At 40.4% G+C, this 27,048-nt stretch overlaps 1 protein-coding gene across 1 annotated transcript in view; it reads right to left on the reverse strand.

Moving 5' to 3' along the window:
• Positions 1-27,048, reverse strand: part of KIAA0319 (KIAA0319 ortholog) — a 415,358-nt gene that overhangs the window by 226,328 nt on the left and 161,982 nt on the right. The window contains exons 7-8 of the mRNA XM_085607057.1: positions 25,495-25,582; positions 14,513-14,605 (exon numbers count right to left, since the gene is read on the reverse strand). Of these exons, the coding sequence (XP_085463183.1) occupies positions 14,513-14,605; positions 25,495-25,582 (181 nt within the window). The remainder of the gene's footprint in view (positions 1-14,512; positions 14,606-25,494; positions 25,583-27,048) is intronic.

The following is a 27,048-nucleotide window of genomic DNA, read 5'->3' on the forward strand; positions in this document are numbered from 1 at the left end:
AAATGAAAGGGAAACTTTTCCATTCTTTGTTTTTGCTGAGAGGTGCACAGTGCAGAGATTCTGTAAAAGAAAATCTGGTGTGTGACTGATATACTTCTTAATCTACAAAACAACTTGAAAGGTGAGTTATTTAATTGTGAGGGGATGTATATAGACTATTTTGATTTTAATCAGACTAATGTATTTCTCCTGCTAAAGTGTAGGGAGTACTATTTTTCTCTATAATCTTATTGACAGTGTGTGTGCATGTAGAAACCATTCTGTGATAAGCATTTGTGTTTTTCATGTGTTTGCAGACAGATAACTGTGCTGTTTTTATATTTTGGTAGAATTAGAAACAAGTCATTGTTTATGAATTTGTGAAATGAGTTATGTTTCTATACTAAAATGTAGTACTCCTTCTAGATGAAGAATTGTGTTTTGGTATAGTGCAAGGGATAGTGTTGTTTGTCTAGAATCACACAGTGAGTATGTGTGCATTTGGGAACCACTGTGAGAGAAGCATTTGGTAACATTGTGTATTTGCTGACAGATAACTGTTTTAAAACCTGTCATGTTGTCAAGTTTTAGTAGCATTAGAAGCCAGTCTTTGCTTATGCAGTGATAAAATGAGTCATGCTTTGACACTAATGTGCTGTACTTTAATATGTAGATTGTGTGTAGTCTCCTTACCCCTTGCACAGTAGTGAATGAGTTTTTGTAAGCTGCTAGGGATAGTGTTGCTTGTCTAGAATCACACTGTGAGTCTGTGTGCATTTGGGAACCACTGTGAGAGAAGTATTTGGTAACATCGTGTATTTGCTGACAGATAACTGTTTTAAAACCTGTCTTGTTGTCAAGTTTTAGTAGCATTGGAAGGCAGTTTTTGCTTATGCTTTGATTAAATGAGTCAGGCTTTGACACAAAAGTGCAGTCCTGAAATATGCAGATAGTGTGCAGTTCCCTTACCACTTCCACTGTAGTGAATGAGTTTTGGTAAACTCCTAGGTATAGTGATTGTTGTCTAGAATCACACTGTGAGTCTGTGTGCATTTGGGAACCACTGTGAGAGAAGCATTTGGTAACACTGTGTATTTTCTGGCAGATAATTCTTTTTCAACCTGTCATTTTGTCAAGTTTTAGTAGCATTAGAAGCCAGTCTTTGCTTATGCGTTGATTAAATGAGTCATGCTTTGACACTAATGTGCTGTACTTAAATATGTAGATTGTGTGCAGTACCCTTACCTCTTCTAGACTAATGAATGAGTTTTGGTAAACTCCTAGGATAGTGTTGCTTGTCTAAAATCACACTGTGAGTCTGTGTGCACTTGGGTAAGGATTGTGATAGAAGCATTTGGTAACATCGTGTATTTGCTGACAGATAACTGTTTTAAAACCGGTCATGTTGTCAAGTTTTAGTAGCTTTAGAAGCCAGTCTTTGCTTATGCATTAATAAAATGAGTCATGCTTTGACACTAATGAGCTGTACTTAAATATGTAGATTGTGTGCAGTACCCTTATCTCTTCTAGACTAGTGAATGAGTTTTGGTAAACTCCTAGGATAGTGTTGCTTGCCTAAAATCACACTGTGAGTCTGTGTACATTTGGGTAAGGATTGTGATAGAAGCATTTGATAACATTGTGTATTTGCTGACAGATAACTGTTTTAAAACCGGTCATGTTGTCAAGTTTTAGTAGCTTTAGAAGCTATTCTTTGCTTATGCATTGATAAAATGAGTCAGGGTTTGAAACTAAAGTGCAGTACCATGTACTATTCTGTTCACTGTGCCAGAACTGAAAATGTAAAAGTTTTACCCAGGCACTGTCCTAGCAGTAGTCTGATGATTTAGTCAGTTTCCAAGTACTCATGTTGTGAACCATACATTACCACATAGACTGCTTCAAATGTCTATGCAGTATGCATGCAGTCTTCTAACATACTATACACTTGTCTTTCACATCTTCAATTCCCTAGTCAGTATCCATACAGTCCAGCAAACATCCTGTCACTCCCTTTCCACTTCTCTAGTGACCCATTCAGTACCAAGTACTAATCCATTCACTGTGTCAAAAGCCAACCACTTATAAATTCACCCAGGCACTCTTGTTGCTGTACTCTAATCATTCCGTCAGTTCCAAGTACTCATGCAGTGAGCCAGGCCTTAGCAGACTGCTTGAAATGCCTATTCACTATGCATGCAAGCCTCTAACCACCTACACAGTTGTCTTTCACACCTTCAATTCCCCAGTCAGTATTCATATACTTCTAGCAAACACCCTGTTACTCACCCAGTTTGTCTCCTTATAGTACTGTAATCATTCAGTCAGTTAGCAGGTAGTCTTTTAGTGAGGTAGGCTTTTGGGCATGAACTGCTTCAAAGTAGTATGCACTATGCATGTAGTGTTTTAACCATCGTCACACTTGTGGTTCAGGGCTATAGTTTCTTAGTCAGTTTTTATATAAAATGTGTTTGTACAGTAATGGAATAGTATACATTTGAAAGTTATTAATATATATTTATTTGTGATTCTTTTTTACAGATACAGAACAGGAGTGTTTCTCATCCGTTTGCACTCTTCTTGTGCAAGATTGTTTGGATGAAGGGTCCTTAGGTGTTTCATCATACTTGCCATGCCGTACGAGTATTTCTTGTTAGGATCTCCTCGCAACAGAACTCTTTTGCAAATCTTGCACGTGACCAAGGTGGCATTGATCTTTGTTTGCTGCTCGGGAAAGGTAAAAAATTTCCACAGCACTGAAGAAAAACGTTGTGGGCGTGGTGCCTCCTCCAAAAATTCATCCTTAGATTCGGTGAATATTTTAAAGCGCCAACATTTACAGTTTTTGTAAGTCAAACTTATAAAATGTTGTTAGCTGTAAGCATTTTATATATCTGTGATTTGTATCTTGTGGTATTTTGCTGAGAATAGCACGTTGTTTTTTTTTTTTAACAATCTTTCTGATTGTTTTTTTTTTGCCCGCAGTTAAGTGATGAGTACGATTGAAATCACTATTTTTAGTGAAATTCAATATATTCTGAGAACAGCAAAAAAGGCAAACAAATTACTTTGTAGAACATTATGCTGTGTTGTAAAAAATGTATTATTACATGTTATAAATTCTTTTCCTTTTCTTTCACAGATCCAAATTTAAAAATAAGCAATTTATATGAATTTAGATTGCAATGAAAATCTGAAAACAATGTATACCATTTTTTATTGCTATTACTGTGAAGGTAAGTTTAACTAAGTCTCAATATGCAGAATGAGTAGGTCTGCAAGAAGCTACAAAGTTGAAACACGTTTCTAAAAACACTCTGTTTATACCTATGTAGTTTTGAAATCTGACCATAATCAGATATCATGTGACCTGCAAAAAAAGAGATTGGAGGGGTTCATAATATTTCCCATTGTAGCTATTGAAGGACCGCAATCATTTCAATCATTCTTCTTTGAACATCTTTGCAGACACAACTCTGTGCTTACCTTCTATCATTCGCAAGGAATTTTAAAACTGGAAACATGTCACTTTTTGTAAGATTGTTATTGCGCAAGACACTCTTTCATATTTACAAAGAGAGGAAAAGGCACTCTGTGCACTTTTTATACTCCATGTAAATACAACCTCATTATGCACACCAGTTTGCGTTGAAAGGGTGTTCTATAAGTGTTGTTGTGCATGATTGCACTGAATACTCATTACTGCACCATTCTAAAATTGGTGTACGAAGGCACAACAAGGAGAATTGTTTTCATTTCTCCACATTTTTATATCTTCAATGCATGCTACAATGCTCAGCATACATTGAAGGAGAAAAATGCCTTTACTGATTGTTTTTGTGCAGGAAGGTGTGTCTTCCAGCACAAAAACAAACAGCACATGACACAGATATCCTTGCACTATGGTGCAAGGGTGCCTGTGTCACCACATGGCTGCAGTTTCAGCAGCCATGCAGAGAGAAGCATAGATTTGCAACATATTTATGTACATATGTTGCATCCCTGTGCTTCGGAAGTACTACAGCACACTGCAGTTAGAGGTTACTGTGTGATGCTGCAGCACTTCCTCATAGTTCTACACTTATTCATTCACCATACGCTACTAATGCATTCATTCAGTCAATTATGTACTACACATACATTCATGTAAACTTTCACACACTAACAAAGACATTTAGCTCTTTTTTTAAACCAGGAAAGTTAGTTCTTACATGAACTTTTTTTTTTTCTTCTTTTGTATTTTTTGGGGGGTTTTCTGAACAATTTTTAGTTTTTTTTGGTTTTTCTGCAAAAAAAAAACCAAAAGACAAAACAGGAGGAACCAAACAATGAACTTCAGGGAACAATGAAAAAACCCCAAAAAAACTAGCAAATGTAACTTTCTTACCGGCGGCAGATCAGATAGATCGACTGCTCACCGTAGCACAAAGTCGCATTGCACTTAGTGCAGAGCAGTTTCAAATATTGAAATTGAGGACGGATGTCCAAATTTTGGGCTGATGGATGCACTCTTGAAGTGCTCGGCTGCGATGAGGTGGAAGGCGCAGGAGCAGGATTGTTTCTCATCCGTTTGCACTCTTCTCGTGCAAGATTGTTTGGATGAAGGGTCCTTAGGTGCTTCATCATACTAGCCGTGCCGCACAAGTATTTCTTGTTAGGATCCCCTCATGACAGCACTCTTTTGCAAATCTTGCATGTGACCAAGGTGGCATTGGTCTTATTCTGCCCCTCGGGAAAAGTACAAAATTTCCACACCACTGAAGAAAAACGTTCTTTGCGTGGTGTCTCCTCCAAAAATTCATCCTCAGATGTATGAGGAGATGAAGGTGATGCCTGCTGCCCTGAAGCCGTTTTAGTTAAAAAAAGTTAGAGCTAAGTGTAAACTTAGTCTAAAAAAATCTTCTTCTCTGCAAAGAGATGCTCCTCCAAAGAAGGTCAAAGAAGAATGATTGAATTGGGTGGGGTCTTTCAATAGTTAGAAGAGGAAGTGTAATGAACCAATCAAATCTCTTTTTTTGCAGGTCACATGGGATCCGCGCACCCTGCGCATAGGCAGCACGCACCCAGCGCGCATCCGCGAAATTGAATTAAAAAAAATTATAGGATTAGATGTAAAAATATATTAGTTTTAAGACTAGTTTAGAGTTTGTCTTCAACTAATATTCACATGAAATACATAAATATGTTTTTTTAAATGTTAAATATTTCGCGGGATCCGCGCACCTACCACGTCATAGACGCAGATGACGCAGATGACGCATCGCGGAAGCGCGTAAACGTCGCGTTACGTACATCGAACGTGTCGCGTATATGCTGGGAGTCGCGTACCTGTCGCATTGCAAGCGCGCACTAAACACGTACCCAACGCATACCATGTGCGGATGCTAACGCGTAGGGATCGAGAACGATGCGTATAGGATGCGCGGATCCAAAAACATGGAAAAAATATATATAAAATAAAGTTGTGAACATATAGTTAAAGAAATATTTTTAAAAATATTTTAAAAAATTGAAAAACCCAATAAAAACAAATAATATTTTTTAATCTTTAAAATAATTAATTTAAAAATAAATTTAAAAAAGGGTGATAAAAAAGAATTAAAAAAACAAACATAATTAATGAAATTGGCACACTGAATTTGAAAAATATAGAAATCAAAATCATTAAACATGATATCTTTAGAGATAAGTTATAGATAGGAATTAGCCTTTAAAAAACCTTTGAAATTCACTGGAAAAAACATAGGTTTCATGCACGTTATAGTTAGGAATTGGCATTTAAAAAAACTTTGAAATTCACTGAAAAAACCAAAGGTTTCAGGGGCGTTATAGTTAGGAATTGGCATTTTAAAAACCTTAGAAATTCACAAAAAAAACCATAGGTTTCAGGGGCGGTATAGTTAGCTGGACATTTCCCTCATACAAAACCCTAGAAATTACCCTGTTATAGTTAGTTCAGCTAACTATAACTCGCGCCCCCGCAATGCACTGCTGATGACGTCACATATTACATCACTCATGACATGGTCAGTAACATCACTGATGACATCACTGATGACATCTCAAATGACATCACTGATGACATCACTGATTATGTCATCCATGTGATAAATTAGTGCATCTTCTCACACCCTAATGTAACCTTTGATACACCGACTCAAAATTGCAGACGGCCATTTTGAAAACCATAGATACTCCAATACCAATAACTACATACCCACTCATTGACTCTTAGGTCTACATACACCTCCACTCACTCACCTGTACAGTCACTCATACTTACAGTCACTCAGTATAGGACACTCATATGCATTTAGACACCTATATAGACACTCACACACCGCCAATCATCCATTGAGGTACTGACACACCTAGTCAGTCATGCAAATAATTAATTACAGTCCAATTTACTCACCTATACAGTTATACACACACAAGTTCACTTACTCATAAAAATACTAACAAATTCTGACGCTCTTATACAATTACTGATACAAGCACACACTCATCCATACAGCCACTCCCAAAATCACACACTCTCACATATAAATAGTTATATACTCTTACACACATATACACTGTGTTTCACATATGTAGTTACTGACACATGTACAAATGAGATATACATTCAATCACTAACACACCGTTACATACAGTCACCCAACCATATAGTCCATCACAGATGCACTCTTAAAACCATGCACCCACTGAATCACCCACTCACACATCTATGCACAGAGTCACACACACCCTACCCACACACTCAGGCACCCATACAGATACTCAGACAACCAATCAATAACCCATATAGACACTCATATAGCTATTCACAAAACCATGCAGCCACTTATACACCAACACACAGACACATACAGACATTCACACAGTTTAGTCACTAGTCTGCAGTAAGATACATTTAATGACTCACTTATAGAGTCAGTTACGCACCTAGAAAATCACCCATTCACACACTTATACACCCACTCATTCTTCCATAGGCCTTTCACTATAAATATATAAAACATATTTAAACTTTTCAGAAAAACACACATTCACTGGATGATGTCATCAGTGATGTCATCAGTGATGTCATTTGAGATGTCATCAGTGATGTCACTGACCATGTCATGAGTGATGTCATATGTGACGTCATCAGCAGTGCATTGCGAGGGCGCGAGTTATAGTTAGCTGAACTAACTATAACAGGGGAATTTCTAGGGTTTTGTACGAGGGAAATGTCCAGCTAACTATAACGCCCCTGAAACCTATGGTTTTTTTAGTGAATTTCTAAGGTTTTTAAAATGCCAATTCCTAACTATAACGCCCCTGAAACCTTTGGTTTTTTCAGTGAATTTCAAAGGTTTTTTAAATGCCAATTCCTAACTATAACGTGCATGAAACCTATGTTTTTTTCAGTGAATATATATATATATATATATATATATATATATATATATATATATATATATATATATATATATATATATATATATATATATATAGCTTTATATATGTTTCTCACATATATGTATAAATTGTTTCCGGGGTCCCCGCGCATGGGTGGGAATATTCATATGCTTGTGACTATTGATGAGGATCCCCTGGAAGAGAAAGTAGATTTATCCAAACTGTCGAAAATATGTTTTTAAGGCATCGGTTGCAGGTTCCTCAAAGCATCCCGGCTTTCAGTGTGCAAGACGAGGTAGGAGTAAAATATATAGGAGACATAATTGCTCTCAGATCTCTATTATGTTGGATTAAGAACAGGAGCAGGGAGGAATCCCATTTGAATAGGCTCATACTCATTGATTGTCTGTCCCTTGACTATGAGGACAAGATACTGTGGATTGCATATGTTAAGGTTGACTTGAACAGCCTGGGTAGGGAGTACTTGTTTCATAGCCCCCCGTCCCTGCGCACCTCGGAGCTAAAGTGGGTGAGGGTTCAGTTTTTGGAATGTAAATCACTACAAAGAGAACAGACAGAACGGATGAAACCCACGGTTTGAGATAATACACTTTTAAAAATAGTCCAGACCATTGAATAATACCTATCCATTGTAACTCGTTACTGGGACAGCTTTTTGCTGACCAGATTCAGATTTAATATGTTGCATCACATTCTGGCTTCCCCGGTTGGAGCCCACCTGGTATTTTGGGTTCTTGCGGTTGTGACAATGTGTCCCTGCAGGACACCTTACATGTTTCCATGAAACCCTCCCACAGGGGTTCCACTGCTCACCGCAATCCTCCAGTCTGTCAGCCCTCCCCTTCACTGGGTGACCGGCTGGGTCCCATGTGAGTACCATTCCCATATTCTCACTCCCTTGTGGTGCACTTTTGTCACTCTGACAGATACGTCGTTTCCCTCCATCAATAGGTCCTGAAGAGAACCCTCATTCTCAAAGGGGTTGAAACGCCGTCGACAAAATATAAAAGCGAACCATTCGCCAGTCCCGATCACTTAATTAGGAGGCTGTGTTTATTGTATATTAATTTTCAATGGTCGACTTTTTATTATTGGAAACCACGTTTTTAGGTCAAAATATGTCACAATTTCTGTAGGTTCCATGTTCACTCCGGGGACACTCTACACTGTTTTTTTAACATAACTTTGATGCTTCAAGATTAAACATTATTAAGATTACTATTTAAGTGTGTGGTATATGGTTCAACCTTCACCTTCAGACACCTCCAAAACCCTGTTTCTATTGCCATTTGGCTGTTAAACTTTACCATTATTAATTACATTGTCCACAGGAGCTGCTGTTTCTGTTTATATGATACTTACTCTGGTTCCAGGTGAGTAGGGTTTCCCTTGTCTCTCTTCCACTACCTGTGTGGGGTAGCCTCTCCCGAAGCCAAAGGGTCAGGAAGGGGAGGGGGAAACTGCCTAGCCTGAAAGAGACCCTCCGTCTCCTTTCTTAACACCAACAACACTCCTCTGTCTGACCCACTGAAAAGTACCTTGAATGTTCTAGGGGAAGCATTCCAATATATGTCTGCTGTCTTGGCTTTCCAGTCCTAAATCTTGGGTACCTCTAAAGTCTGCCTAATACAAATTGGAACCCAGAGTAATCTAAGTCACATGTTTTATTCGCTCTCCACATGCATCATCTGTATGCTAAACGGCATGCCACGCAACATCCGTACTTTATATGGATGATTGAAGAACCCCGTTATAGAGGAAAGGCAGAAAAACTTTAAAGTTGTGGAAAAGGTGAGTAGGCTGCTCTTCTACACAGGCAACAGGGAAAAGGCCTATAACAGTGTTTAATTTGTGCCAGTGTTTGCAGGTGCTCTGCACCGGCACTTCTTTCTTAACACCAGCAGTTCCCCGCATGATGGAGGTGTCTTCCTATTTTCATCAGAGCACATCAGTTTAGCAATTCAAAATAATCTAAAAAATAATAATAACCTTTTACTTGTGAACACTCCTAGATTAAAACAGCACCTCGATTGTTTACGGACTCACTACTTTTTTTAATACGGGTCTATCATCCAATACTCTACTCACTACGTGATCGTTCTAACTTCAATTACCATCCCTATAATTTAACCACACACGCTTTAAACCTTTGTTTACCTTAAACCTATATATTCATATTTTATATCAACAGGCTGTTTCCTTTTTTACAGCATACAAGCCCCTGATGAAGGGCACAGCAGCCTGAAATGCATTGGGCACTTTGAATGATTGTTAAATTCAAAGTTGATACACCTTAGATCTCACAAATTATCACGTTATTAAACTACTGAAGAATAAAAAAGACTTTCACTGAAAACCATTTTGAGAAGCTAGTTTATACCACATGGATTAACGATTAACCTTTTTCACCAATTGCAAGAAGGAGACACTCTCCCATTACAGGAAAGTGCATTCATGCTAGGGGTTACTCCACCATTTGAGAAGCATGTTCATCAGATTGGGAAAACCGCCAAGAGAGTCCATCTCCATTCCCATGTTGTAACCCTGCCTAGTTCTCCACTGTGAACTCCAATCCCTGACGAGAGATCTATCACCAAAGCAACTTCAGGGTTCTCTGAAATTATAGCCATCAACCACTTGAGTGGCTTATGATCTCTCTGGACTACAAACCTGCTGCCACGTAAGCGAAACCAGAACCTGTGAAAGCCCCATACAATCACAAAGCCCTTTTTCAATTGCAGTTCAGTTCTACTCTTTAGGCAGACATCTGTGTCCGATAAATGCCCCAACTTTCTTTTCAGAAGCCATGAATAGTTGACTACAATCGGAGGCCTTCAAGGCTCATGCATTACATACTGCGGCCTTCAGGTCATCAAGGGCCTGCTTATATTCCTGGGTCAAGTTCACCTTCCTGGGCTGCTTCTTGAAGGTGAGGGCTGTCAAAGGGGCAACTATAGTCCCATAGCGGACCCGACATTTCCTGTAGTAACCACTGAAGCCTAACAAAGTCCACATCTGAATCTGAGTTGTTGCAATGTTCTAATCAAGCATGTGTACCTTTGCACCCAAAGGGCAAATCTTTCCATTCTCCACCTAACGACCAAGATAAACCACAGAAGAATGAGCCACATGGCATTCTATAGCCTTGAGGTCAGCTTCACCATTTGCATCCTCACCGGCAACAGTTCCAGGTGCCTTATGTGGTCCTTCCATAAACTGCTAAAACAACAATGATGTCCAAGTAGACCAAGCTGATCTCTTTCACATCAGATAACACAGAGTTGGCCGGGCACTGCAAGATGGACAGAGCATTCGTTAACCTAAAAGGCATAACCTTGAACAGGTAGGTGACTCCTGGGTTGGAGAATGCAGCCTTCCCTAGGCACCAGATGCTAGTGGAGACTGCCAGTCACCATTGTTAAAACCTAAAGTATTAAGGTACTTAGCTGTGCCCAATCTCTCCACCAGTTCCTAAGCACAGGGAATAGGATGGCATCTGTCTACGTGATGGTACTGAGGGATCAGAAGAGCAGATCTAGGAGTGTCTCAATCTCCTTTTCAGCATCTTCTGCCATTGACAGGTTGCTAACAGTGTAACCTCTTCTGAGACATGGCTAAAGCCACATCACATGGAATGCCTTCTAAGGTTTCCACATAGCACCTGTATCAACTAGGTAGTTGGCATCAGAAATATTCCTAACCAATTTGTAAGGACCCTCCATTTGTCTTGCTAAGCTCCTAGGCAAACTAGCTTGAGTACCAATAGCTCATTAGCCTCTTTGCTAAAGGCTTTTCTTCACCTTCCTCATAGCCCAGAACATGGTCCACCACACCATGGCTTGAGGACTCAGAGGTACCTTACCAGTCCTCTTTAAGCAAAATCAGTGATCAGGATCCAGAAACAGATACTTACAAATACTAGATCTACATCATTCTGTGGGATTTCGCTGTAGACACACAAGAGATATAGAAGCAGAATACCACATTTCCTCCTGACGGTTTGATAATGCTCTTTAGGGTCGTGTTGCGGCACTTCACCAACCCATTGGTTTGCAGGTTGTATGTGGTAGAGATGTGCACGTTACAGCATCCCTCTCCCAAATCACCATTACGTATGAGGTGATCACACTGATTCCTCATTCACAGACCACAGTCTACTTTAGGTAGATGGTCCCCGTAACCTCCTTAGTAGTCGTGCCTGTCAGAGATGCTATCTCTAAATAGCTGGTGGCGTTTTCCACTTCAAAAATTATATTCTTGTTGCCTCATGCAAAAGGAGGATCAAAGGGGCCAACTATGCATTTGCCCACCCACACAAGAGGCCCACCAACCACTGGTAGAGGTACCAAGGGTGCGTTGTATTAGCCTCCAGGCTTACCACTCACTTGAAAAGCTGGACAGGTTCTGCAAAACATTGCTACAATTCAGCCCATACCTGGCCAGTAGAACAAAGCATCTCTCCTGTCCTTGGCCTTCTTAGTGCCCAGGTGACCTGCTAAGAGTACCTCATGATTTAGCAGCAGCAGGAAGTTCCTGTGCATTTGTGGAACCACCAGCCTCCTGCTGCTTTGGTGGATGGATACATGGGATCATTGGACTGCAGCCCATTTACCCATATCATGTTGTGCATGCCAACCACTCCAGCAACAACTTTTTCCTACAGCTTGTGTAATAGCATGCAAATAGGACAACCTTACGGTGTCCTTCGAAAGTACTTACACAACAATCCCTGAGCCGCAATCCACTACTATAGCTCTGACAGCTTCATCGCATGATCTGCCTCGTGGGCTTCATCCTCCTCTCTGTCTCAAGCAGGGGCAATGGGTACCACACATGTCTTCTCAAAACCTCCTACCCAGGTCTGCAATACACTACTTTCAACCAAGCCTTCACTTCAGGAGTGATCTGAGTCTTCTTCTAAGGTTGAGGTACAGCTTGTGCTCTGCTGTACGAAGCTGATGCTTTCCAGGCATTGTAGGCTGCTGGCACTAGATCAGATGCAATCAGATCAGTGCCCAGCAGTCTTCCATCACCCTGTTTTTATTGAACTCCTACATCGATGATGGCCATCTTGCTGTTGACGTCTGCCTCAATTCTGGCAAACAGGGACTCAAAATCCTCCCTCCTTGCAACCAGGCCAATGCCAATGATACCAGGGAGACTCCCCTCTGGTTTGAGATACTTCCTCTCAAACACAGTCTTGAAGGCACCAGTATCTCTTAGAGCTTGAACCTTCCTTCCATTGATACTCATCTAACTGATAATCTACTGCTGAGCATCTAATCCATCTCCCAGATGTTCTAGGTTTTTCCTAGTGGTAATGGACAGGAAATAAAGACACCACACTAAATATAGTGGGCAGTTCTCCATCAGGCCGTCAGAGGAAGTATTCTGGGGACGAAGCCAATAGGGGCTCCGTCAATGGAATACTTAAGATAAGTCCATTTCTAAATGAAGCAGGCAGGCCAAGGATTTTGTGGGAAGGGTACTCCATCGCATTTGTAATGGTGTAGCCTGTCTGCCAAACACTAAATTGGGCCCTTAGACACTTGTTAGTGACATCGGTCAGGTAGCACACCCCCATTCTTTAGCTATGTCCAGCAGGAAGGTGTAGCATGAAAAATAGCTCCCCTACCTCATTTGGGTCACAGCCTAGGTGACAGATATGATGGAAAGCCAGGGTGATTGACTTTTAATCCTGTTGCTCTATGACCCACCCCTAGAGATTCATTGAGGCACCTTGTACATTTTGGTTTTTGTTTTACACACCTTATTGTGTGGTTGGTTTTTACACTTTTTGTAATTTTTCCAAAGTATTTCTGACACCCTTAGTATTTATACTATGAGAATGCCCTGATATATTATCTTTTCTCTATTGATCAACCCAGTTCTATTTGATTTTTGGTAGCAATGACAGAGTTATCCATGTTCAAGGATTGTTAGTTTTTTGTATTTTTTATAGCCTTAGGCAATATTTCAAGAGAATGGAGATCATGCTTCTAAGCTCACACATCTAATGAGAGCTTCTTGTTTCTCGCCACATCAAATTCTATTTGGATACCATGCTCAGTATTTCACAAAGGCGAAACATATGGCACTCAAGAAGATCCAGGCTTAATTATATGTTCACAAATAGGGATGCGGCTCAGGGGGGTTTTCTAAGATACAGCAATTACACAGTGTGCATCTGTCCATTTTCAACAACAATCTCTACTCTTGTCATTGGATTTTTGGTCAATCTGAAACTCATTTATGAAAACACCTTGCACGAAAGCTACCAAATACCCATTTAGGTTGCCTGATGCTGGTTCAAATATTTTTGACCAAAGAAGCAGGCCCACTTGCACTGTCACAACACTGGATGACAAGTAGATTAAAAGAGTTGTGTTTTAGATCCTCTGCTTAACATTTGACTGCCTCCATGATTTGGTTCGCCACTGTTTGGTTTATAAAGCCCAAGGATACTGACCTTCTTGGAACCCACACACAGCTAAATATAGCCTTCTGACTATTCCATTCACAACATGTAAAACCAGAGCTGTACGCAGGTTTCTCGTCTTCACTCCATTCTTCTGTAATACTCCACCATACATTACTAATCAACTGACCTCCTTTTCAGATAATTCTGAATACACCCAAGAAGGATTTCTTTCTAAACAATTTTTTTTCAAAATTAGCGAACTCAGTGATTGCATCTGTGTTAAGATGTGTTTACACTATTGGTATGAGAGTATGTACTGATCAAAGTTAAAAACAAAAATTCCACTACTCACTTCTAAAGTGAGTGTATATGTTTTCTACAATTCTGCTGATGCTGATGAAGATGGCCAAGCTAGAGTGCCAAAGAAGAACACCAAGGTTAAGCAAATTACTTGGCTTCAGGCACCATTGCAGATTACAAACTTTGGCCTAACTTTCTATTGCTTCTGGATTCTGACAAATTGTTTTGTGAACAACTTCCAGGCATACTGGCATTCTGGGGACCTATACCCAAATTTTATTTTTAATATTAAGGCTGTTCTTTGCAAATTACTTAATACCCAGTATACATACCAGGTTTGTTTTATATGAACAAGAAATTATGAATTAAAAAATGGGTACGTACCACTTCCGTCGATGAAGGTGGATGCTGTAGGCAGAGAAACATCCTGTATCTTTGGAGAAGGGATTGCCACTGGTGGCTGATTTACTCTGGCTGCTGTATAGCAAAAGAATGTTATTGAAATATTACTTGTGTACTTTATTCAGCAAGTCTTTACATTTTCCAACAGTTTATAAGTATGGATCGCTACATCACACACTGAAAATGCATTAACAAATGGCTCTAAATCACCAGATAGGCAGAATTTTTTATGTGGAAGTAGGAGGATAATTATTACTAGGGAAATTATTTAGAAAGGTATCAAATCTGTGGGTGACACTAAGTACATGTGCACAGATTATGACTTGGTGTGTGTGTCTGCTCATATTTACACAAATAATGCATAAGGTAAGTTAAACAAGTTATATAAAGTTTGCTTGAATATACATGGTAGTCATTTTTCATGATGACCGAGTGACATTTTCTCAAACCTGCATATGTGCAATGTATGCAAGTACGTGTGTGTGAGGGAGAACAAGATAGAGAAAGAGAGAGAGAGAGAGAGAGAGAGAAAGAAAAAGAGGACAAGAGAGATGAACATACCTTTTGTTAGTTATACATTAGACTTTTAAGAATCAAGTGGCATGTATGCCTTCTATATTATGTTTTTTTATAAGCTACGGGTGCTTTAGACTTTTGTAAAAATGTTGTGAATCGGACCACACGTCTACATTACATATAAAGTGTCTTGGCATTCTTATCTGGTGACAACACCATTTTGTTAAAAAAATAGAAGCAGGAATAGGAATATAAACCGTTAGTCAACGTAGCAGTAACACTCTATTGGATTTATAAGCTAATAAGGCTTGTAATTTCCATGGATAAAACCTTGCAGACTATGAATATAGTTAATTATTAATAATGAGAATATGAAAGTCAAATGTGAAAAGGTTACTAGCTTGATCCATTGACAGCTCTGTTTTACAACCCCACCACTCTGCTCCTTTGACAGTCTATCAGACTGAGAGGCACAAGAGAAGATGACTGATTTTTTTTATAGGCCGGGAGAGAAGAATCCGGGCAGGACTACCACACCCCATGCATCCTGACACTTTGGACATTTCTGAGCCAACTTTTGTGAGTGAGAGGCAGGACATTATTGTCAATAGTCCAAGAAAGATGGGGTCAGGTAGGGTTCATTTACCCCGTCATGGTCCATGGATTATCATACCCATTCCCCCCCCATAAATTTATTCAACCAAAATACTTTATGGAAAGGAAGGAGTCATTCTGTCAATCACCTCATAATGAGAAGAAGACAAGGCTGAAAAGCTCTACCCCAACCTGCCCCAGTGACCGCCCCGTACTTCCCACTTAGCCCACTGACCACAAAATCAGATGCTGCAGTTGTTGCTTAACTATTACTGCAGCAAGAGAAATGGGCTGGGCAGTCATACCCTACTTAAACTACAATTTTGAAGGTTTCACAACAATGCCAAAAAGTACACTTGTTTGCCAGTTACTATATTAGGGATTTTAAACGGTGTGTGCTGTTCTACATACATTTAATAATGAACTTACTTTGACAATGTTTTTAGTGAAAAAAATATATATGGACATATTTTCAGCACATACTATTAATAGATAACAATATGCAGCCTGAAACCTTATTAAAATCCTATGTGCAGCATTAAAAGTAAAGTTAAAGGAAATGAGCACTATTTCACATAGATGAGCTTCCATTGGTCCCCATAACTGGGAAGTAAATATGGATTATAATACTTTTATATTTCAGCATGCACTCTATGGAGTTTGTATCTCATTGCTGAAGAATATTTTGGTGAAGCTCCTGGGGGCAGTTGGGGAATCTCACACAAAAAGATGTTCAGGGGTCATGAGAGTACAGAATGTATAGAACCATATTTTCTATGAAATGCTGACCACTGAAAATAGAAGTGAGTTGATCTTTCTCCTGCCTGAGAGCAAGATACTTACTTAGTGTTGTTGTTCTTTACAATGCCCACTAACATCTTACAAAGAAGTCTAGGGGCTGAGGACCCAGATGTGTCCTGGAATCCTTTCTTTTATGTCACACTGGAATGAATGTCGAGCCTGATTATTGCCTTCAAACAAACAGAGCACTGTTGAGGGATTAACTGTGTACCTCAGTAGTGGGCAGGAGCTTTTTATTGTCCCAAAGACATCTCTTCTGAACTTGGATTTAATTAGGATCTTTATAGTGGTTGAAAGATAAAAGAACACTCTAGTTGTTCTTCTGTGGATTATTTGTGTTTTCTGTGAGACTAGCATCCTGAGTTTGTTCATGGAGAAAGAAGAGGGCTGTCCATTCAAAACTTTCCACTAATGATAATGTCTCAAGTACAATATGGTAATCTCATTACTCCATTCCACATTGGACTACTCCATATTACTTGCCCTACATTACGTCATAAATTAATTCCACCTCCAGACAGCCACACCACTATTTTTAAAATACACAATCCTAAAGGACTTTGTCTTGTAATCCAGTCCATGGTAGAGACAAAAAGGCCCCCCGTGTGTAATTACCCACTCCTCCTAGGGAAGCCATAGGTCACTCTTGTGTGGGAGGGTTTGGAAGCCTGGCACAGAAAAGCTGTACCTAGAGAAATGAAGTCAAGAAGACATTATATCCTCAACCTAAATCTTTTGTCTTAGTCCTTCAATATATTATGAGTATGCACCAAAATGATGACTTATGGCTCTGAATGCAAAACAAACTGGCAACATTAGCAATACGCAGACATCACATTTTAACTAGACTCCTGAGGCTTGTGGGAAACAATGGTTTGAAGGAGTATCTATGTACCTGCCCTACAGATATTCTTCAAGAAGACCTCCTCATATTCATCATACCCTGCAGCATCCATTTGACGTCACAATTATCTGATATCATTCAATTGATTGAAGCTAAAAGCACCTCAACCCAGTTGCTAACTTATTTTATGTAGCAAAACAAGCATGTAAGAACTCAAATAAATAGATGAGCTCAGAAACACATGCCGTAATTTAAGTTATATGTACAATCTCTCATGGTCACTCAGACCCTGGTGGGCAGCCTGCCAGGTAAGCAGAAACCATTCCCTTCACTTTCCTGGGAGGCTTCTATGTGCATTCAGAAAAACTGCCAATTCAGAGGCTCTGCTGAAGACACAAAGCTTTGCAGAGTGTGCACCATGTTTGTTGTGATTCCTCTACAAAGGATTTTTGTTTCCAATAAAGAATCTCTGAAGAGAATTGCTTGTTCCCTAAAAGCAAAAAAAAAAAAAAATGGCCCTGATGCACATAAGGTTTGCTTCATACATTTGCATACGGACGGATTTCTAACAATAAGGAGACTCTCTCTCGGCCGATGCCTTTGGTATCATTCATTCTATGTTTGACCTTTTCTGATGAACACGTGCCATTAACATTTAAATAATCTGGAGACAATTCGTCCCTCTGACATTGTAGCCTGTTGGCCCATTAATCTGATCTTTTCCACGAACATCATCCCAGTGGAACAAGGTGGCTCCCCTCTGTCCTGATGAAGACCCCAGCCTAAGAAATAAATGCTCCTCTATATTGCAGGGTTGAAACGTCGACTGTTCCCTGCTTACATGTACTGGCTCTGTACCTACAGTTGGATAACAGTGATTCATTGGCTGTATCTCATTATTATTGTGCATTTCGACTTTGATTTTTGTATTGACCAGACAGGTCTTTGTAAATACATTGTATATATTGCACAATTCTCCTACCCTCACATGAGCACATCTCCCTACACAATTCTTTACACTTTTTCTTGGAAGCACCTTTCATGCAAATGTTTTTTATTATTCGTTTTATGACAAATAATAATAACATTTCCTTTTGGATTGGAACTCTGATTGATTAATGTGGTTCATTCAGGGTGATATTTTGTGACAAAATGTATGTTTCCACTGTGACCACTTTTTCTGTACTATATTTAACCCAGGTGCACCGATTTTTGGGTTCCCCAGTTACTGTGTAATACTATTGCTGGACCATCACAACGTAATAACGAAAATTAAGTATATTGTTTTTTAATTTGTATATTTTATACATTTACAAATATATTCACTAAAAAATACAAAGGTTACAGGGACATTATAGTTAGGCTTGGATTTCATTCATACAAAACCAGTAATTCAGCAGATAGAGTTACCTGAGCTAACTATAACTTATGCCGCCTGCAATGCACTGCTTAGGACCTAACATATTACATCACTCATAACATGGTTAGTGACCTTACATATGTGAGGGCATAAGCAGTGCTTTGTGGGGACGTAAGTTATCGTTAGCTCAGGTAACTATAACTTCTGAATTTCACTGGTTTTGTATGAGTGAAATCTGAGCCTTAATATAACATCCCTGTGACCTTTGGGTTTATCAGTGAATTTCAAACTTTTTTAAATACTATTTCCTAACTATAACATCCCTGCAACCTTTGTTTTTTCCATGATATTCTAAGGTTTTTAATGTTATTTCCTAACTATAATATCCCTGTAACCTTGTTTTTTTTAAGTGAATTTCTACGGTTTTTTATGATATTTTCCTAACTATAACATCCCTGTAACCTTTTTAGTTAATTTCTATGGATTTCTTACTTTTTATTTCTCAACTCTAACCTGTAACCTTCAAGAGTGAATGTGTGAGTGGCTGTATAAGTCAGTGAGTGGGTGTGCAGCTGGCTGTATGGGCCTGTGAGTGGGTGTATGAGTGGCTGTATGGGTGTGTGAATGGGTGTGTCAGTAGTAGTGGGGGTATGTGACCGTTTTTTTGAGAAGTTGTATGGGTCTGTGAGTGAGTGTGTGATTAGCTGTATGGGTCTGTGAATGGGTGTGTGAGTGGCTGTATGGATCTGTAAGTGAGTGTGTGAGTGGCTGTACAGATCTGTAAGTGGGTGTGTGTGAGTAGCTGTATGGCTGCGTGAGTAGTTTTCTGGATGTGTGAGTGGGATTGTGAGTGGTTATGTGACTGTGTGAATAGGTGTGTAAGTGGCTGTATGGGTGTGTGAGTGGGTTTGGTAGTGGTTTTGTGGGAGTGTGAGTGGCTGCATGGGTAGGAGAATAGCTGTGTGGATCTGTGAGCATATTTGAGAGTGGCTGAATGGGTGTGTGAGTGGGCGTGTGAGTGTCTGTGTGGGTGTCAGTAGCTGTGTGAGTGACTGGGCCAGAACGGAACTTCACCTGCCCCTTTATCTAACAAGAGTTCACAGTTTTTGCACAAAATATCTACCAAATTGGAGTACTTTCTACTGCTTAATTAGTAAGTACTACCTCGTTGGGTAATAACTAGTGCATATTCTACACTACAGCTGCATGATGGACCATGAGGAAATGTCTCCAGTGACCTTGTGTGCGTCTAATTATGGCAATGTGATTGTTCCTCAAGCGTCTTGATCTATAAATCTGTGATAAGATGAATCCTTGTCTAGAGAGCAGGACGAGACTACAGAGAGGGGAATCTTCACCACACTAGGGTACATCTTCCTAACAATATGAAGTAAGTGCTTCTTTGTTTGCTACAGATGTCCCCAAAATTCCTGTGCATTAGGAACGCGTCACCAAAATTGACGGGAAGCATGTTCATCGGCCTTTTGGTAAACTGTCCATCAAAGTGGGAAAAGGCAGGAAGACGTTTGCATACTACTAAGGAAAACAGGCCAGGGCCAAACAAGCGGAACTTGCAGATGATTTTGGGTATTCCCATTACCAATTATACAAGGGGAGGGGGGCTGAGCGCCCTCCGAGCTGATTTCTGCCCCAAGGACCCCATTCCCCAGGGACAGACCTTTAGATCGTGGGTGCCCTGGAGCCCACCCGGGGCACCTAGTGTGCAACGCTACAGACTGCGGGGGGAGACTCAAGGCACCGGCGGTCCCTGCTGGCTTCCCACCGCCAATGGGAGCCGACATTGCTGCGGCATGCAGGGAGCAGCCAAATATGCCGCTTCCTGTGTGTGGAAGCAATTTTCACCTGTTTTACTGCCAAAAGGTCAGCTCCCAGGGAGGTGGTATCCCTGGGGCCCAATATGGCATGGGAGGGGAGATGCGCGGCCCCTCTTCCCCTACATACTTGTTTAGTGCCTTGGGGAGATGGCAGTCCCCGGAGCATTTTTAGATGTTGAAGGGGTGTCCGTGTGGCCTTCCTCTTTTTAAGGGTCACAACCCTGTGGACGTTGTGGTCCCCAGGGCCTTTAGAGGCTAAATGCGAGGGGCCGTGTGGCACCGCTCCTATTTTTTTTACCTCGGGGAGGTAGTGGTCCTCGGGCAGTTTTAGATGTTGGAGTGGGATCCGCACAGCCTCGCTCATTTTAAGGCTCACAGCTCTGGGAAGATAGTGGTCTCCGGGGCCTTTAGAGGCTAAAGGAGAGGGGCTTTGCAGCCCCCCTCCTATCATTTTTTTTTTAAATAAACCCTGGGTCCTCAGGCCTTAAACTGCCCTTGGGAGGTGGCCGCAATGCGCCCTCCCTCCTCTTTTCTGGAATTCACGCTTTCCCAAGGACCTGGTCTACCCGGGGGCTGAATGAGAAACAAGCACGGGAGCACGGGATACTGCTCTTATTTTTTTATTTTTGCTACAATTTATATTTAAACAAAATGCTTTTTAGCCCTGGCTGGGTCCCTGGGGCATCCCACCACCAAGGACCTAGTGGATCAGGGTATTCCTACCCTGCCCCCATCTCTTTTTTTCCGATTTTGTTTGGGACATGGCTGAGTCAGAGGTACAAGATGGCTGCCAACACTTCCTGGTTGAAGTGTTGGCAGCCAATCAGATCTCTGGCAGGATTTGCAAGAGCCACGCTTCTTGATATACACATTTGTTTTTCCTTTAATAGTTTAAAAACTACTGAACGGATTTAAAGCAAATAACAAAAAGGGCTCAGCAGTTCAGGCTGCAGTAGTGTACAAAATCCCTATGGGAATTAAATTGGTAAACACACACCTTCCCCCCCCCCCTTTTTCCTCAGTCCCCACTTGTCTAATCACCCTGAAACTTTCTATCCAAAACTACAATCAGGTGGGAAATTTTTGGGAACATTTTGTGACGGTTTGTTAAATGGGGCCAAAGTTATAAGCAAACAGACCTATGGAAACTTAGTCCTAACCATAACAACCTAATGGCGAACGCCATTTGCTAATATATGTAGATAGATAGATAGATAGATAGATAGATAGATAGATAGATAGATAGATAGATAGATAGATAGATAGATAGATAGATAGATAGATAGATAGATAGATAGATAGATAGATAGATAGATAGATAGATAGATAGATAGATAGATAGATAGATAGATAGATAGATAGATAGATAGACAGGACCCCGGAAGTCCGTTAGAGTAGGGAGGCCGCATATCGCCGATTTGATGATATACCACATGCTAAACGTATGATTACCAAGACCCAAGCACAGCGTCGTCAATGTTTTTTAAAAACGCCGTTATATGGGTTATAAGAGTGCGTGAACTGCAGAATACGGCTCGCATCCTGACTTGAATAAGGAATTAGTCGGAGCTGTTTCTTCAAAATTTTAACTTCTAACTCGTGCACCTCCAAGATTACGGTGGCTCTAACGCACTTAGATGTTTTATTGATTATCAAATTTGTAAGGCTCTATCATTATGGCCTCTCGGTGGACCAATAGGCACCATTGATTATGGTATTAATACATAATCTAATTCACTATAAGATCTATTGAAAACTCTATTAGTCCTGAGGAAGGTGAAAATATCAAGGTGTCACTGAAACGCTGCATCTACAACAACGTTACAGTTTGTTTGCTGCATTAGCAGGGACCAAGTTGTCAGGAAGTAGAACTTAAGGTGTAGACAATATAAGGTATATGCTGTATTAGTGCAAATGTCTAGTTTTATGTGATAAAAGGTTTAAATGTGTTGGAATGTTAGTATAAAGAACTAATTGTAATGTGAAATACGACCACCCTGAGGATTGTATTTGGCCTAAACTATGTATGTTTGTTATTTAGATCTATTGAAGACTCTGTTAGTCCTGAAGAAGGTGAAAATATCAAGGTGTCACCGAAACGCTGCGTTGACTTTTTTAAATAAGATTGTTTGTAACAAAAGTTTTAAATCTTTTTGTGTGATACATGTAGATTGAAACCTCTCTTCGGAGGAGTGTGATTTTGCCCATAGAATGATTAAATGATTCATATTGTATGCCTACAAACACGATTTTTAATATAATAAATTCTTTGTTTTTTATATATTTTAAGAAATTTTTTGTGTTTGATATCACTTATGCCAAATTTGGTGGTGTTTCACATAGATTCTTGTTTTAGAATTATGTTAGATTAGAGACATACTTAGAATGACACTTGGTCCAGGGTAAGGTTCTCTGCCCTCTATAACATCAGAATATAGGGACTTTTGTTTCTTCTTTTTTTCTTTAGAATCCAGACCAGAGCAAAAAGCTCAGCAAGAAGAGAAACCATATAAAAAATGATTCTCTATTAGTGCCACATGCCGTCAAGTTGCAGGAATGGTATGAACAAAAATCGGAAGAGTATCGGCGGGATGTGGAAATCCAGACATGCTGGTGCATCTTCTCTAGCAATGTCGAAACTCCATGTCTTTTAGACAGTTGTTGTTAAAGCAATTGACTCTATATTCAATGCATAGATTCATAGATTCCCAGCATATGTCCTCTTGGGAGTATCAAAAAATCAGACATATCCTCATTATCTGTGCCAGGGAAGCAAATGTTTCTGGCCTTGTGAGCCAACAGGCAGCCTATGACCACTATATGAGGAAAGTCCAGATTCCCGGATCTCATAGAGTCGCTACAGATGCTAAGGTTCCGCTGGGGTAGAGAAACACATTTTGTAACTTGAGCATAACCAAGAGCCCTATGAGAATATCTGGGCATCAATCCTTGAATACCTCTCGACTGAGTACTTGGAGATCACGAATGCTCAATAATTGAAGGTCCTAAGAAATATCTTGCCAGTAAATTTCCAGTCACTCACAGGCAGAGGGACAGCAAGAAAAGGATAGAAGAAATTATGCAGTGTTAAGAGACATCCAAGATGGAGATGGTATCATCCTCCTGCTTCATCTAAATAGGCACATTGTGACATTAGATATTCCGGAGGGCGACTACTTTTAGGGACCTTATGCCTCTTCGCTCCCGTCCCAAAGACTTCTGTGAGCCATTTACATCTTGAGTCCAACAAAGAGACAAACCCACATCCGCCTCAGCATTATAAATGGCCTGTCCTGTCAGGAACTCGCTTAAACCCCCTTTCCCCCCCCACGAAATCAAATCCCCACCCCTGCAGACTGTGAGATTGTAGTCTGGTCTATTGTGCTATTTACATGCTCCATCACCCAATTGTCTTTTAATGTGATATATATTTGAACTGTTGACATTTTTAATAATGTGGCTGTTACAAGTCTTAATATAATGATATGGAAGTAATTGAGAATGTAAAATGCTTTACCTTGGACTGCTCAACGTGGCAGGCCCTAATGTATCCACTTTGCTCCTCGCAACCCCCCCACCCTCTCCACATCTACCTGACTTGTCTCCTTTGTATATCTTGCACTGTCTGTACGCATTAATGGGCATGCAATGCAATGGCTTAAAGGCTGAGGGAAGGGAAGCCCCTCCTAAACAAGGAACCCTGGGGCGTCTCCGCACCCTGGGGGCTGCAGGGACCTCTGTTGTGCCCCTTTCCGAGGAGCACGGGAATGATTCCAGGAGCTTAGGGCCTTATGTATGAACACATTTTCCTATAGACACAGAATGGGTAAAAACCTTTGATACATCTGGCCCTTAGTATTTAGGTGATAACCATTTAGATTGCTCTTCCCTCGCCAGCCAATGGGAGTACGCTAGTGTATGTGTATAATTCTGATGAACAAATAAAAATATATTTTGCCCCAAAATATGAATGCAGGCTATTGGGTGACTCACTTATACTCTATGGGCCCGATTCACAGAACTAACTTAAGACAAAATCCTAAACTTACTACCATTTTGGTATTCACAGAAGGCACTCACTCATTTTGGTATTCACAGAAGGCACTTACTCATTTCGGTATTCACAGAAGTCAGGAGTCCTAACTTTAGGACTCCTAAATGCCTTTGGTGAATACCGAAAGTCTTAAAGTTAGGATTTTTCTCTAACTTTAGGACTCCTAAACTGAGAAAAATCCTAACTTTAAGACTTTTGGTATTCACAGAAGGCATATGGGAGTCCTAAAGTTAGAAGTCCTAACTTTACTACTCCTAAACTGAGAAAAATCCTAACTTTAAGACTTTCGGTATTCACAGAAGGCATTTAGGAGTCCTAAAGTTAGGACTCCTAACTTCTGTGAATACCGAAATGAGTAAGTGCCTTCTGTGAATATCAAAATGAGTAAGTGCCTTCTGTGAATACCAAAATGGTAGTAAGTTTAGGATTTTGTCTTAAATTAATTCTGTGAATCGGGCCCTATATTATTTTGTTTATTGATCCTTCACACGTGGTGGCAGTGGACAGCAATAAAGCCTTAGCATAACCTGTCATAGGTGTGTTTAACATGTTGAAATATTTTTTTACTTTTAAAAACTTTTAAAACTATTTTCCAAACCCCCATACTTAGTGACATATTGCATATTGGAAAATTCACCAAGTTCTACACATCCACAAATCTACACACCTACATCTAAAATATATAAACATGCTCTGATAATGAGCTTTTATTAATGGTGCTGCTCTGCTTTCATCTACACCCGCAGAAACTGTAGTCTAAATTCATAACAAATAACCTTAGGTTTCAAATTCTATTAGACATGTATTTTTGAGCAACAAATGTGCATCATACAATTTTGAATTGTGCCATGATGAAAAGAAGCACACCAGATATTTCTTTTTTTACACTGAAATGGATGTATTGTGTCCAATTCTGTGACTTATTCTATTGTGAATTATACTGGAAGTAAAGTGGATCACCTGGTTTCACGGTTACATTGACCAATCCTTCTCCGAAAGCATTTTCACCTGATACGGCAACCTTGAAGACGTAAAGGCCTGGTGACAACTACAACAAGAAACAGAATAATGCGTGAATCACGAGCCGCTTGAAAATTAGAAAAAACATAACTGCACATTGTACCTGTTAGATCCTAAACCGAGAACGTTCTCGGAGGGAAAGATAGCAGAGGCATTGTCCTTGGGAGTGAAATACAGCCACGTTCTACATAACATATACTCAATTAGTAAAGCATTTTTAAGGGACAGTTTGTACACCAAGGTTAAGAAGTACCGTCTCCCTGCAGCTCATGTCAGTACAGCACCATAAACACACAGAGCACCCCAGACGTACACACGTTCATAGCTGCACCAGAGGAAACACTGCTGCATTTAAAGGTACTGGAGATATCCTTACCTAGCTGTCATATCTTGCCATGTTGCACCATGTTATGTGTGACACTTTTTCGTAGACCTGGCTTTTAACAATATGAACAATGCATTCTGGGATTTGAAGTTTCGATTTTAACATTATAGGTTAAAATATTCCAAAGTGCAGAGTGATATTTGCTAAAGAAACCAGCCAATAGTTCTTGCCTATGGGAGAGCTATTGGCTTTGCAAATGTCTCTAAGCCATGTTGCACAGCAGCATGGTTGCTGATCAGCATGGCTAACAGTTAGCAGGGTGGCACAGAGGAACGTGGAGTGGCACAGAGAGGCATGGAGCGGTGTAGAGGAGTTTAGAGTGGCATAGAGTGGAAAGGGGCTGAGTGGAATCGCGTAGAGGAGTAAGTTACTTACATTCGGTAACGATGTATCTGGTAGAGACATATTCTAGTTGTAGATTCGTTACCTTAAAATTTTCCCCCAGGTGTCGGTCTGGATCCAGAGTTTTTTATTAGCAGTATGCCTGCACGTCGTTAGGTGGCGACAGTCGAATCTGCGTCCGTCGTTGGCGACGTTGGTGCTGGAAATGACATCGCGGGACATACACAGATGCCACCCGGGCAAGCTGACGTCAGTTCTTAACACGACTTTCCACACCAGAAGCGCAGAGCCATGAAAGACACTGACGATTAGTTTGCAAAACTAGGGCCCTTTAGGGGAGTCCCTGCCCCTAGAAATCAGTTCGCAGAGCTGGGAGGATGGGTGGGGTGGTAAGGAATATACACCTAGAATATGTCTCTATGAGCTACATTGTTACCGAAGGTAAGTAACTTACTCTTCTGATAGAGACTTCAAGTTGTAGATACCTTACATTCAGAATGGATACCCCAGCAATACCAACCCCAGAGGAGGGTCTGCGAACCAAGATGCTACGAGGAAGTCCTGGAGAATAGAATGGGCAAAGTACCTGTCCCTATGGACTTGGCTGTCCAGGCAGTAGTGTCTGGTAAACGTGTGCAGAGATGCCCACGATGCTGCCTGACAGATATCCAGGACTGGGACTTAACGTACTAACGCAGTGGTTGCTGCTGTTGCTCTGGTAGAATGCAAAGAATCAATGAAGAGTGGACCACTTGTCCTGTGTAGCC

This window comes from Triturus cristatus, chromosome 5_2 (genome assembly GCF_964204655.1).
Source record: "Triturus cristatus chromosome 5_2, aTriCri1.1, whole genome shotgun sequence".
Lineage (NCBI taxonomy): Eukaryota > Metazoa > Chordata > Amphibia > Caudata > Salamandridae > Triturus > Triturus cristatus.